Genomic DNA, 14,706 nt, shown 5'->3' with positions numbered 1-14,706 from the left:
AAACATGAGCAGAGATTTCGAAAGAGACTGAGCCAGGGCCTTCTTTCTCCCAGCTGGTGCATGATCACCTATCATCTCAGCTTTCAAAAGAGTTTGAGCATTACTTCCCAACAACAAAAGACCCCCGAACTGGGAAGGAATGGGTCCGCAACCCATTTGTGAATAAGCCGGGTGAATCAACTTTGTCCATGCTAGAAGAGGATCAACTGCTTGAGATCGCAAATGACGGTGGCCTTAAAAGTATGTTTGAGGCAACTTCAATTCTCCATACATTCTGGATTAAAGTCAAGGCGGAATATCCCGAGATTGCCGCAAAAGCAGTGAAAAGCCTGCTTCCATTTCCAGCATCCTATCTTTGTGAAGCAGGGTTTTCTGCAGTGACAGCAACCAAAACCACGGAACAGACTGGACATAAGCAACACACCTCGGGTGTCACTGTCTCCCATCACCCCCAGATGGGACCATCTAGTTGCAGGAAAACAAGCTCAGGGCTCCCACTGATTCTGCATTATGGTGAGTTGTATAATTATTTCAGTATATATTACAGTGTAATAATAATAATAAAAATAAAGTGCACAATAAATGTAATGCACTTGAATCATCCCGAAACCATCTCTCCCCACCCCCGCCCGGTCTGTGGAAAAATTGTCTTCCACGAAACCGGTCCCTGGTGCCCAAAAAATTGGGGACCACTGCCTTAGAGAATTCCCTGGTGGTCCAATGGTTAGGACTCCACGCTTTCACTGCCGAGGGCCCGGGTTCAATCCCTTGGGGAACTAAGATCCCACAAGCCGCATGGTGTGGCCAAAAAACAAAAAACAAAACAAAACTCTTCCTTAGAGTTTTTATAAGGCTTAGGGAGATAATGCACGTAAAGCGCCCAGGGCAATGCTTAACCCAAAGTAAGTACTAAATAAACTGGAGCAAGTGATGGAGTTAACTGCACTTCCTGCTGGATTTGCCAAGCAATACAGCTCCTGCTGTCCGTTATCAGGGAAAATGTATTAGGAAGGAAAAAACATTTATAAGCTGAAGAACCGGGCGGAGCAACAATTCCAGACATCTTTTCCCCTCTCCGAGGTGTACTGTTGCGGCAGGGGGAGGGAGAGGTGAGCATCAGCAGTATTAGCTTCACCATCTCCTTCCTCAAGGAACAGATCAAAAGCAGGCTGCCCTCAGCCTCTGGTCACTTACAGCCTGAGTCAGAACTCCCATTTTTTTTAATGGAGTTTTATTTTTCAATGTCCTTTCCACATAGGTTGCTTAATTTTTCACATTAGCCCTGTGAGATATTGGGAAAGGAGGACGGAACCTCAGATTTGTTGTTATCTTCCGTGTGCTGGACAGAATGCTGGGCACTTTCCATCAGTTTTTTTCTCTTTTTTTTTGCGGTACACGGGCCTCTCACTGTTGTGGCCTCTCCCATTGCGGAGCACAGGCTCCGGACGCGCAGGCTCAGCGGCCATGGCTCACAGGCCCAGCCGTTCCACAGCATGTGGGATCTTCCTGGACCAGGGCCCGAACCCGTGTCCCCTGCATCGGGGACAGTTATTTTATTTCATCTTCGTAATACCACTGTGAAGGGGTACAGTTATCCTCACTTTACAAGTGACATCCCGAATCCAGAGAGGGTCGCTTCTTTTTTTATGTACATTTTCCTCTCATCCCATGCATCCAGCACAATGCTGCCCTGGGGTTGTGTCCTGCTGAGGATATTCGATAAACAAAAATATTCTGAAATCTCACTGTCCTTCACATGCCAATCTTTGCATAATCCCAAGGCCCATAAATTGAGAGTAAATTGCCCCCAGTGGAGCTGAGATTAAATGACAACTCTGCTCCTTATTAGCTATATGATTCTGTGCTAGTCACTTAACTTCACCTCTAAAATAGGGATAATGGTACCGCCTACTCCACAAGGTTGTGAAAATTAAATAACTTTCATGAAAGTGCTCTGTCAATTGGGATACTTCATGGAAACATTACTTAAACAGAATTATCAGTCAGCTTAATCTCAAAAGAGGGAGATGCAAGAGGGAGGAGATATGGGGATATATGTATATGTATAGCTGATTCACTTTGTTATAAAGCAGAAACTGACACACCATTGTAAACCAATTGTACTCCAACAAAGATGTTTAAAAAAATGAAAATAAAAAGAACCCAAGAAGGGCAATGGGATGCTTATATCTCTAACATTTGGACAAGTAGGACTCCAGATATGCAACTGCAATTGGTGACTTTGGGAATATTGGGGGACAAAGAATGTAGAAATTCCCTGAAGTGACTGTTGAAGAAATGGGCTTTGACCATTATCAATGTGTAATTTATATAATCATAGAGACATCTAACTCCTTCACATCACATACTTCTCAAAGCAGTTTCATCAACATTATTTCATTTGACATTCACCAAAACCCCCAGGAATTAGTCTTTACCAATTAAAATTTTTCCACTTGCTTCATTACTATTTTCCCCTTCCTGGAAGTGGCCCATCTGAATTTGCAAGATCTTCCCCATCTTCCCTTCAAGGCCCATCCATCACAAAGGCCACTTTGGTCCAGAACCCGGCTCTAAACCCCCAGATCAACCTTCTCTGTGCTTTCTGAATCCACACAGTACTATGCACCTTAAACTGCCTGCATTCTAGTCATTTATACACTTAGCTTAACCTCTGCTCCACCTTCCCCACCTCCTCACTAAATCCACAAACTCTTTGAAGGGAAGAATGAAGAAGGAAAGAAGGATTTCTTTGTTGTTTCATGTCAGTCCCATTTTTTAAAGCTTTTATTATGGAAATTTCACGTTTGTGTGTTTATAGAGAGATTAGAGGACATATATAATGAACACCCATGTACCCATCACCCAGCTTCAATAATTAGTAACATGAACAATGTTATTATCTCATCTAAACCTCCATTCCTCCTGCTTTCTCACTCTAGATTATTTTAAAGCAAATCGTTGATAGCCTGCCATTTCATCCGTAAATACTCCAATACAGACGCCATCTTTTGCATTTCTGTCCTGTAGAGTCGGAAGATTACTTGCATCTGTGTTCCCCACTACTGGGTGCACACCAGAAGATGATTTCTGAGCACCTACCACGTGCCAGACCTTGTGCTTGGCTCTGGAGGTTCTGTCTGAGCTAGGGAGGCACACCAGAACCAAGCCACGATGTTCCAAACCAAGAATTGCTACAGTTCTGGAGACTGAGCACAGGGTGCCCGTGTGAGCTGAGGAGCAGGACCTCAAATTGTACTAACTGAATTGAGCTGAGTCAGTTTTCTCCTCTCCTGGAGACTGAATTCCAACTCGCCGCGAGACACGGGTTCTCCAGCAGGAGGCGCTGCAAAGGAGTGGCGGGGATGGGGTGCTCGCTCTTTCAGTTTCTCCTGATGGAGCCGGAGCCAGGGAAGGTAGCCAGAGCCCCCATGGGGGTGCAAACTGCAGACAACGTAGTTTAATAGGCAGGCGAGCAGGACGCTGAGCGCGAGGCCCCGAGAGAGGCCCCAGGGTTCTGGTGCCGGCTAGGGGCGCGGGGCGCGGGGCAGGCCGGGCACCTGCTCCCCAGGTCTTCTCAACGCTGCCCGTTGCCCTGGCTGCCTCCAGTTCCCGCCCCAACTGCCGCTCTTCCTGATAGACTATCTCCGAGGAGGGCACAGGACAGAGCGAGGAAACACCTGTTTCCAACAAGAAAAGAGGTGGGGAAAACCCCCCACCAGACTTCCAATGGTCTCATCAAGCTTGCTCTCGAGAGCCTAGTAAAAGCGCGCCCAGAAAGCCAGAGGAGATCATTTTTCAAAAAGATCGCTTTCTATTTCTTACTCCCCCCCTCCTTTTCCTAAGCTGTAACGTCCCTTTTTAAAAAAATGCCTTCTTTCCTCCGTGGGGCTTCCCGCTCCTCCCAGGCCCCTTAAGGCCCCTTAAGGCTCCCAGCCTGGGTGCCTACAGGAACCACCAACACCCCCAATCCCACGCTTTGCAACTGCATGCGTTTCCGAATTCTTCACTTCCTCAGCCCCCTGCCGACCTACAGGTGGGGAGTGGGACTAGGGGGCAACAGAACAAAGAAACCAGGGAGTCACTGACCCAGGCCAGGCGCCCCTTCTGCAGCCTCCGACCGGCCGGGGAACAAGAGAGGCTCACGAACGCGTGAACCCCCCAGCCCGGGTCTCACGCCACTTTCTAAAGGCGAGCAGCCGCAGGCCGCGTGGGAGGTGGGTGCTGCCCCAGCGCAACAGGCCTGAGTGGCAGTGGACGCCAACAGCCTCCACGCACTGGGCTCCGTTATTTCATCAGCAGTTTCAGAAAAACCTGCCAAAAGCAGTTATGCCTCACTGCAATGTGTAGCTTTTTCCTGCCATTTTTTCATAATAAAAGAGGGAGTGAAGCTCGCTCGCTCTCTCCCACTCCACCCCCCTCTCCTAAAAAGAGCCAAAAGGATACGAGGAGGAAAAAAAAAAAAAAAGAACCCACACACCAATCTCCGAGGGGATGCCATTGAGGTGTGGCTTGTATTTAAATATCCAATATGTCAATGTAAGGGGAGTGGGTATGTATATAAAGTGCCGTTTGCATCTGATAGCTCGACGAAGCCAGCTATGAGAGGCCTGGGGAGATGGATGCGGAGGGGAAGCGGCACTTTGACTGAGCGCAAGGTCAGGAGCGCGCTGCCCCACGCTCCCCGCCGCTGAGAAGTTCCTTGGACAAGAACAGACGTCGACTGCAGCTCGGCAGAGCGCGGAGCGAGCTAGCAAGCGAGCGCCGCCGAGTCGCCCGCGCCCGCGGCGGGGAGAGGCAGTTCGCGCCCCACGGCCCGGACTCGGCCCCGCGCACCCCGCCATGGCTGAGGTGGGGGGGGTCTTCTCTTCCTTGGACTGGGATCTGCACGGCTTCTCCTCGTCTCTGGGGAACGTGCCTTTAGCTGACTCCCCAGGTTTCCTGAACGAGCGCCTGGGCCAGATCGAAGGGAAGCTGCAGCGCGGCTCGCCCACCGACTTCGCCCACTTGAAGGGGATCCTGCGACGCCGCCAGCTCTACTGCCGCACCGGCTTCCACCTGGAGATCTTCCCCAACGGCACGGTGCACGGCACCCGCCACGACCACAGCCGCTTCGGTGAGGACGCGGCCGGGAGGGACGGGAGGCGAGCAGACGGCGCACTGGGGAGCCGACGGCTCGAGGCTCCGGCTTGGGGCCCGCGGACCGCCCCCCCCCCCCCCCGCCCCTCGGCTCGGCGCCGTCTGAGCCCTTCGAGGCGGGAGGCCGACGGGGACGCGGGGCAGGCGGGACGCGACGGTGCGGACTTGAGCCGCGCAGCGGCGTCGGGGCGCCTGACACCCTCAGACACTCTCGGGAGGAGGCGGGGGCGCCTTGAGGTGCGGCTTCTCCTTTCCCCACTCCACCCTCCCTCCCCCGGGAGCTAGGGGATTGTTCTGGGACCTGGACGCTGCAGGTGGAGCTGGGAGAGGGGTAGGAGCATCCGCCGAGGAGGTCGGGGACCGTGGCTACAGCGTGAGGCTGAGCCTCCAGGGCAGCTGGGTTGTCGCGGCAGATTACCTGAAGCTGGAGCCTTCGTGGGCCGTGGATACGGCGTGTGGACGGTCCGCGCCCGAGTCGATTTTGACCCGCGGGGACGCGGCAGCCGTGGCACCTGCCTACCTCTGTGTTGCTCTGCCCGTGTTGAGGTACAACCCAGACAGCACGGCGGGATCTGGGTATTAGAGAAACTAGGAAAGCCTCCCGGTGGCTACTGTGTAAGGGCACAAGCCCTGGGGAAGCTTTTGCCGGAGCTACCTCTGGACTCCTTGCCTCAGTGAGGAAACCGTTCTAGGCCCACTCCCAGGCCCCAAAACAGGTGTATTCTGGGCCCAGGGCAGAAGACACCCAGCCTCCATCCAGGATTTTCTCTGCCTGCCACTCTGCAGATTGTTCAAAGGGCACAGCTGCCTGTCTCACATACAGAACACAATTAGTATAAACCTTGACCTGGGACAGAGATCATTGGGTTTCTAAGCAAATGTGTTCACTCCTCAATAATTTGGCCATTTTCAGTTTCAATTTCCTATCCTCTACTAAACTGTTATTTTGATGCTGTGACAGCTACCCTTCTTTGGGTCCCCGCATCTCCCAATGCCCTCTGCTTCCTCCCAAGGACCCTATGGGTCAAAGACACCATCTAAGCCAGTGAGAGGCTTTGCCTACCATCAGGCGTGATACTCTTCCCTTCTTTTTCCCATCCTCCCTCACTTCCCCCAAACCTCCCTATCCTCCTATTCCCCGTGCCTTGCTAGAGCTGCACCCCAGTGCACCATAAAAAGCCTGGGGTGGATGGGGAGAGGGGCAGAGGCCTGTTCCTGGGCAAGGCTAAGTCTAGCAAACAACTTGGGGCCAGGGCTGGTCTTCCTTGCTGGGAGCAAGCAGGAACCCTAATGAGGTCTATGTCATCTTGGAAAAATGCACTTGGAGAGCTGGAGTACAGTAGGTTGTGTGTGGGGTGGGGGTAATGGAGGGGTGCAGGTGTCTGTATAAATTTGCAGCAGGTCCTCAAAAGGGTGACAAGGTGGGGTGGGGTGAGGGGAGAGGGAGGGTTAACTTAGCTCCTTTCCCTTCCATCACTAGTGACTTTGCAGTCCCCTTTTGTTCCTCTTCGGAAGGAATGGGACTCCCACCCTGGCCTCAGAGCCTCCCAAAACTCCCAGAAATGGCCTAAAGATATTGGGGTAGCTCATTCCTGAGATGTAGAATAAAAATTCTGAAATGATGGAGAAATGTGAGGTGGGAGCAGCAGAGGTGGAGAAACTGTGAGCTTGACTCCCAGCAGCTACAAGTGTTCGTCTGATTCTGTGCCTAAACTAAGCCCAGTAACCTACAAGGTCAACATAAAGCAGTAATAGGCTCTTGGGATAAGTGGTCTTTAATTACCTCCCTAAGGACACATCTTGATTTCTTTTCATCTCCCAGGTCTGCTAAGGGTGTTAAGTTTAAGGAGAAACCAAAGGAAATAAAACTGGCGGGAGGAAGGGGTGTTTTCACTGCTGCTTAACTGTTTCATTTTGGGTTTTGCCTTAAGTGCATGTGCACACACACACATACTGACTGAGACCACCTCTGCATCACCTTTTCCCTTTCCTCCTTCCCTGGCTTCCTGGCAGTTCCGTGTATTTCCTGTAAAGGAAATGATAACTGGTCAAAGCTGTGTCTTTGTAACGTCCCCTGCCAACTTGCAAGCACACATTTACTCTTTCTCAGTTTAGCTTTTGGCAGAGAAAGAGGTGGCGTTTTGAGTTTGCTAACTCTCTCCTCCCTCCACATTTGAGTTAATCAGCCAGGGTATTCAATAAATCGAAACTTTAACATTCCATAAGTGCTTTAGCAGTCAACATTCCAGTAGGGTAAAGTAGGCCAGACTTAAGATATAAAATATTATAGATTTCTGCTTGGGGGGAGGAGGTAGTCTCCAAAGGCCATGTAAAGTAAATAGCTATTTGTTGTAATTGGAGAGCAGGGCCCCCAAGGATTACCCTGGAATCCATGTGTTCAGAATGAGTCAGGCTGAGCCCAAGAGCAGCCTCGACTCCAAATAATAACCTGTTGGCACAGCCTATGCTCCCCCTCCCCTCCCCCACACCCCTCCCCCACACCCCCCCATTCTGCAATCAGTCGCCAGGAGTATTTCAATCTCCGCCTGGCTGGCTGGTGGCATTTACATAAGGTTCACAGGGATCCTGACATTCCTGAGGGGCACCTGTGGGCTGGCAGAGCGGAGCTTGGGAGCCAGACTGGAGGAGAGGCCTCCCGCCAGGTGGGATGGAACAGGCTCGTGCAGCTGCTTTGGTTTGTGAGCGATATGGTTCTTATTTGGCAAGGTGCCAAAACAGCACTGTCTTGGCCCTGAAAGGCTGAAAGGATGGCTGAGGGCATTCGGGTGAGTTATGGAGCCAGATTAAATGACATACTAGGCCAGTCATCTAGCTAGGTTCTGAAGCAGTGGGACCCAGAACAGATCTGTTTTCACTGAAGCCATGGGGCAAAAGGTGTAAGAAGAGAAGAGTCTGGAAACTGTCGAACACAGGCCAGAACCTGAGGTGGACAGGTCAAATGAGGCAGGGGAGAGGGAGGTCCTGGGCTTTGAAGGGGGTGAAAGTACTGAGGACAAACTTTGTCTACTTAATACTTTGCTTCAACGTTTAGCTGTTAACACCCCTCTCCAGCTGTAGTTGGGAAAATGTAAAAATGGCTTGTTTTCTCTCTCCCTTCATGCTGGCTGGAATTCAGGAGAAGGTTTAGGAATATCTGTTCCATCATCATGTGCCACTGGGTTCCCACAGTTTGAATCCAGCTAATAGGAAAGTTGGCAAAGGGAAATGATGCCCAAAGACAGCTGGGCAGGGATGATTCCAGCTGTTGGAGACCCCTGTTACTGGACACAACCCAAGTGACTTCCTCTATGATCTGTCCTTTGGCATCAGGGTTAACAGAGAGCTGGAGAAAAATGGTGGTGACTCAAATGGCCACACCTCTTGGGTTGCATGATTTGTTCTCATACCAGGTTTTGGATGGTGAGATCACAAGCTACCCTCTGCTACTTAATGAGCTCAGGGTGGTCAGAGACATGAGATAGAGAATGAGGGAACTAAGACTCAGAAGCTCAGAAGTAAGCTGCCTAAGCAAAGAACAGAAGGCTTCAGCGGGTTGGTATCCCTCAAAGTTTAGCACCCAGAACTGAATCATGACCTGGCTTCTCGTTTCCTGGCCATACTGGCCACTCTCCTTTGAACACCCTCCTGTGTTTCTATAGCCCTCTTTAAACACAGTAGAACTAAAAACAGCACTCTTGTGATCTGAGGCAGAGCAGAATGGGGCAATCCCCTCCTTTATGCCAGTTACTAGATCTTGATCAATACAGCCTTAGATCACATTAGTGTTTTTTCTTTTTTTCTATTTTTTTACATTAGCTTTTAGCAATTTTTAATTTTTACATGACTAGCTTCACATTAGCTTTTTAATAATCTCGTGAATCAGCCATACTGAGGTTACCTTGTTCAATCAAATTCTGTACTCCATTGTTGTGCATGTTTTGCTAAGCCACGTCTCCCCATTCCAAAGCTGAGCAGACTTGCATTTAGTAAAAATGCATGAAAACACAAAAGAACAGTCCATGTTTTCAAGAAAATATACGTGGTTGCCTGAAGGGGGGAGGAGAGGGGGAGAAGCTTATGGAAATAAAAAGAAAGAGATAGATAAATAAAAAAGCCTTTACGCAGACCAATTATGATAATAGGCCATGAAATAAGGAGTATGATTGACTCATACTGTACTTGAGGCTTGCCCTCCCCCAACAAAACCCCAAACACAAAATATCTTGGGTAACTGGTTTGGGGACCAAAGTGCAGGACTTTACATTTATTCTAATTAAAGCTTATTTTGTTGGAGTCAGCCCATTTTTCCATTCTCTTGAAATCTCTTTGGATTTTTATTGTCGCCCTCTCAGCTGTATGTCTTCTGGAACTAGGGTAAACAGTCCCCCTATGTCCTTTTATAAGTCATTTATTAAAATGTTAAACAGGGCAGAACCAAAATCAGAACCTGTGCAGTGTAACTAAAGGTTTTGGTCCACTAAATCAGTATCTGCTTAAGCCCTACTTGGCACCAGGTATTTTCCCTTCCCCTCTTACCATCTTGTGTCAATATCCTTTCCCAAAACTCTTTTTTTGTACTACAAGAGTTAGTAACAACCAGACTGAGACTAAAGCTTGGAGGATGTCAATGCTAGAGGACAAAGGCCACGTTCTGAGTGTTCTATACAATGGCAGCAGAAGAGCGTTACATTCTCCAAATAGGTCCGAGTGTGCCCTAAAAGCTTCCATACCTGATTGCCCACCCACCAGCCCAAGTCACTGGGGCTCTTCAGGAGACTTCCCACTGGAGTTCTGAACCTGATTTCACAATTGCCCACTTAATTTTTTAAAGTGATCTTTAAGGAATCAGTCCCACTCCCTGTGTAGATTACATAGAATATTATTACCCTTAAGAATTACATTTTTGGATGAGAAAGACAGCCAGATATGAGCTCATTTCATACCTTTGGATGCCTGTGTGAGTCAATAGTATCACGTTTTGGTCTGTATGTTGAAAAACATGGTTAGAGAAAATCAAAGAGAAATCTAGTTGACCATTACATCTGTATCCAAATAATAGATGTGCTATCTTAGAACAAAACTGTGAAGTCTTCAGTATCACCAGGATTTCAGTTCTGGTTCTTTTTTCCCTCTTAGTAGTCAATTTCTTTTTTCCCCCGTACTGCTCCTGGGTAAATGAAAAGTTTTTCAAATCCTCACCTCTAACTTTGTCAGCTAGAGGGACATTTCTGAGTATCTTCCCTTTTCCCTTAAAGCTGCAACATCTCACATCAGTATCAAGTCTAATACTACCTGCCAACTCTTTGCCATAGATAAATTTAAAATCCTCAAGAGGTAAGCCTGAGGCTGCACTGGCCAAGAGTACTTTTGAGGAGAAAGCTCTCACCAGGCCAAGTTTTGCTTCCTGCCATAGGCTGGAGGAACAAACTTTGTGAGTGGCCGGTGTGGCCTTTGTTAGAGTCAGTTACAGGCAGTTGACAGCCTCATGTGGCTTTAAGGACATGGGAGCTAAGAGGCTGCAAAACAAGTTCAGCCTAGAGGACAGCAAGGTAATGCTGTGTGCTCTGGGGAGGAGGGAAGTGACTTTGGGAAGATACAGAAACCTGGCCACATTCTTTCATTTTGAAAGCTGCCCTCCCAGTTCTTGAAACGGTGGTATTTAACAGCAATAGTACCTTGTAATTATGGAGCTTCTGTAGCCAAACGCTTCTCATGGTCTTTTCCTTATAATATGCCTAAGAGTGTTGAATAGAGGCAGAGATTGTGTCCCCCATTTTACATATGGACAAGCCGAGGCCCAGAGAGACTCAGTGTCTTCTCTGAGGTTCCATTCTTGCTGCAAAAGATGGTTTCATCAGGTAATTCACCAAAGGCACACAGAGCTGGCCTCCAGTTGGGCATAAAGGACTAGTAGCTCATGTCACCTGAACAGTTTCCTCTTAGCTTGATATCAGTGATGGAAATGGCATTCACTTTTTTGCTCTAGGAATTCTGGAGTTTATCAGCCTGGCTGTGGGGCTGATCAGCATCCGGGGAGTGGACTCTGGCCTGTATTTAGGAATGAACGAGCGAGGAGAACTCTATGGGTCGGTAAGTTTAAGGTTTTTTGTCCTCGGAAGCTGTTACCACAAGTGTTTGGACAATGTAAGGCAAAACATTCATCTAGCACTTGAAAGCACTTTTGTCAACTTTAAAGGATTAGTGTCTTCTAGTCAGTTCTTGACTGCCCAGGAACTTGCTACATAACACTTTCACTCATTCAGCCTCCATCAAAACAGAAGCTTTTCTGTAGTACATTTGCTTTCACCTTCTCCATTAGAGGGCCAGCTCATCTGATAATAATAGGAAGCTGTACTGGTTTGTCAGTAGATGGTAAGGGTTTGGGGCATTAACTCTCCCAAGGAGCACATCTTATTTGTGATGGGTACCCAGAGGAGTAGCCAACTGGCTGGCACAAAAATAGGCAATGGTAAAGCTGGCCTTCAGATTGAGGATTCTGAGATTAACGACACAGTCCTTGATGTCCAGATTGCTTCAGCTGAATCCCAAAGGCCAAACAAAATAAACAAACAAATGAAGAGTGAGGGTTCCAGGGTCTGGTGACAGCCCTAAAGTCCCCAGCTAGAACTGGGTTGGCTGCAGTGCATGTTCACTATTTTGGAAGCCAGCCCAGAGCTGGGGAATGGTGACTTTGCTGATCTTAACCCTTTCAGAGGATCCCAACTCCTGGCTTTGGCTTTTGAGTCACAGAGCATACTTTCTGGCTGCCTGCACCCCATGAAATCAGAGCACATTCTTCCCTGACACCTAAGAGATAGGCCTGTCCCCAGCACTCAGTATCGGCAAAACCCCAGCAAGTAGTATGGTGGTTGGATCAAGTGTGAGAAGGGACAGAGGCAAGAGACCCAGGAGCTGCCAGCTTGAAGTAGCCAGATTTGGAGGAACTTTTCAAGGAGATCTTTTCTGAGCTTTCCAACTGACAGGCCTGAGACCCTTCATTAGGAGAGATCACAGCTCACCTCCCATGGAGCTTTATATAGATCTGAGGCCTTTGCCTGTCAGTTGACATAGTTGACTGCAATCTCAGTGGATTTGAACATCATTAGCCCTAAATAGGGAGAAAACTCAGGGGTGCCAGCGGGACATTGGGAAGCCATAGCAGAAATTCTCAGGCTCAAAGTGCCAGGTGAGCCCATCTCTTTCAGTCTCCTGCCTTCAGAAAAAATATCACTGGAAACATTTTTGCGTGGCTCACAAAAGAGGGTGAAAGTGATACCGACAGGGCTGTTTTGTGCTGTTTGGAAAGAAGATGCCTCAGGAATACCGGGAGATAGGACTGAAATATTCTAATATCAATGTGCTATTACTATTTTAGTTTCTCCACCAGCAAGCTGGGATGGGAGAAATAGTCATATAATGGGCTCTGCTTTATTTTCTTACCCTCACAGAAGAAACTCACACGTGAATGTGTTTTCCGGGAACAGTTTGAAGAAAACTGGTACAACACCTATGCCTCCACCTTGTACAAACACTCGGACTCGGAGAGACAGTATTATGTGGCCCTGAATAAAGACGGCTCACCCCGGGAGGGATACAGGACTAAACGACACCAGAAATTCACTCACTTTTTACCCAGGCCAGTAGATCCTTCTAAGTTGCCCTCCATGTCCAGAGACCTTTTCCGCTATAGGTAACGGACCCCTAGTGTGACCTCTGTGACCTGTATACTCTGGGGCCACAGTTGTCTCTGGAAGCACTATATTCATAGCTTTTCAATCTTCTTTCCTATCAATTTAGATAACAGAGAAGCACTTACTGTTCAACTCAATCCAGCTGTTCCCTTGTTGTTCAAAGTGTATATCAAGGTTGGGTTATTTTGGGGAGGGATGTGGGGGGAGGGGGAGGTCTAGAGGGAATCTTGTATATACTTTTTTCTTTACTCATGTTCTTTCCCCTGAGGTGGCACAAGAAAGAATGGGGTCCCCGCCAAGGGCCAGAGGTGTCTTGCCCCACAATCTACCCAAATACCTTGACAGTGGGTAAATGAAAGACCAAGGAATCTGCCATAGATGCTACCTACAGAGCTTTGGAGAAGTCTCATTAAGAAAATCCTTGGGGCTACAGCCCTGCTGCAAGCCATCCCTGCACTGGCTCTGCAGATTTCTCATCTGTCCTGACATGCAGTTTCCCTGCCATTGGAAGTGGGAGATGGGGTAGGCTGTAAGAAAATGATATTAAAATGTAAGCATGGATACTGTGCATAAGGACAAACTATTTATGAAATGTATATGCTATTTATTTTATATATTTATTTATTTCAAAATAATTTTATTTTTAATGAGAGATGCTATGACTGGATTTTCATCAGAAAGAATAAGGTCCTACTGAAACAGGATAAATGAGTTAGTAAAGGCTTTTATTGGCAATAAAATTGTCTTTATATTGTAACCACTGTCTAATTCTATTCATTTGTACACTTAGAATTAGAAGGTTGGTTAGCTTCTTTCACTAATTAGAATCTCTTGATGTTGGCATCACACTGCCTAGGCTAGGTGACCCACTATCTACAATATTAGCATTATCTAGGGGCCCTATCTGAAGTTCCTTCTGGTTCTATGACTTTAACTTTAGTGGTGAATCAAAGCTTCAGGAAGGCCCAGACCAACAGCCCTTATGGAAGCACCCGTTTGTGCTTAGGACTAAGCATAGAGAAACCCTCCTTTGGGATTTGGTTAGGGCCCAAAGCCTGAAGGTCAGAAACCCTAATTGGTGGCTTCTTACTTAACATATGAAGATGACGGGATTCAAAAAAAATAACAATCAATAGGGAGAATGATTTTTTTTGAACCAGTCAGCTTCCCTTCTGGAGGTGTTCTCCCACTCCCTCTCCAAACCCCCAGCCCCATTCTCTGCCAGTGTTTCTCCTAGAGAGCAACAGTTCTTAGAGTATATGGTCTCTTCACCAGCAGCATCATCTGAGCACTTGTTAGAAATGTAAGAGATCAGGTCGTACCCCAGACCTGCCAAATCAGAATCACTGGGTGTGGGGCCCAACAATCTGCATGTTAACAAGCCTTCCAGAGGATTCCTATGCACAATAAAGTTTGAAATCTAGTGCCCTAAAAGAATGGTTTTCAAGAAGAATTCTTTTGGCATCTGAATTGTCTATAAAGAAAGTTTTAGGATAAATTCAGTCCATAAAATAAGAGTGGCTGTAGTTGAAGTGGGGAAGGCATTCTTGGAGCTCCGTCTTCTCCAGAGCAGCCTCTGAGATATCTTGCTTTGAAATCCCTGGCCTCTTGACTGATATTTACTGAGGTGGGAGTATAGGGTTATTTACATTTTCAAAGCAAATGCTGTCTGGAAACAAGAACCAAAGGAATAAAAGTCTCATTGAGTACTCAGGCACCATGAAGTACTGGTGGGAGAAGTTTTTGGGTTTAGGATCGTTCCTCCTGGTGCTCCTCAGTCACATCCACTATTTCCCCAACTGATTGGTAAAACAAATAGCTTAGGTAGCGGCTCACTTAAAAATCAAAACCAAAAACTCTATAAAAGTTCGTCCAA

At 47.7% G+C, this 14,706-nt stretch overlaps 1 protein-coding gene across 1 annotated transcript; it reads left to right on the top strand.

Annotated features, from left to right (window-relative positions):
- The first annotated feature begins 4,455 nt into the window (after positions 1-4,455).
- FGF16 (fibroblast growth factor 16) lies at positions 4,456-13,545 on the top strand. Its single transcript, XM_067722464.1, has 3 exons — positions 4,456-5,116; positions 11,126-11,229; positions 12,588-13,545. The coding sequence occupies exons 1-3, from the start codon at positions 4,843-4,845 to the stop codon at positions 12,831-12,833; spliced, it is 624 nt and encodes a 207-aa protein (XP_067578565.1). The 5' UTR covers positions 4,456-4,842; the 3' UTR covers positions 12,834-13,545.
- Positions 13,546-14,706: the final 1,161 nt, after the last annotated feature.

Source organism: Pseudorca crassidens, chromosome X (assembly GCF_039906515.1).
Source record: "Pseudorca crassidens isolate mPseCra1 chromosome X, mPseCra1.hap1, whole genome shotgun sequence".
In the NCBI taxonomy this organism is placed as follows: Eukaryota; Metazoa; Chordata; class Mammalia; order Artiodactyla; family Delphinidae; genus Pseudorca; species Pseudorca crassidens.
The sequence above is the reverse complement of the archived record's forward strand: the minus strand, read 5'-3'. Positions and strand labels throughout refer to the sequence as shown.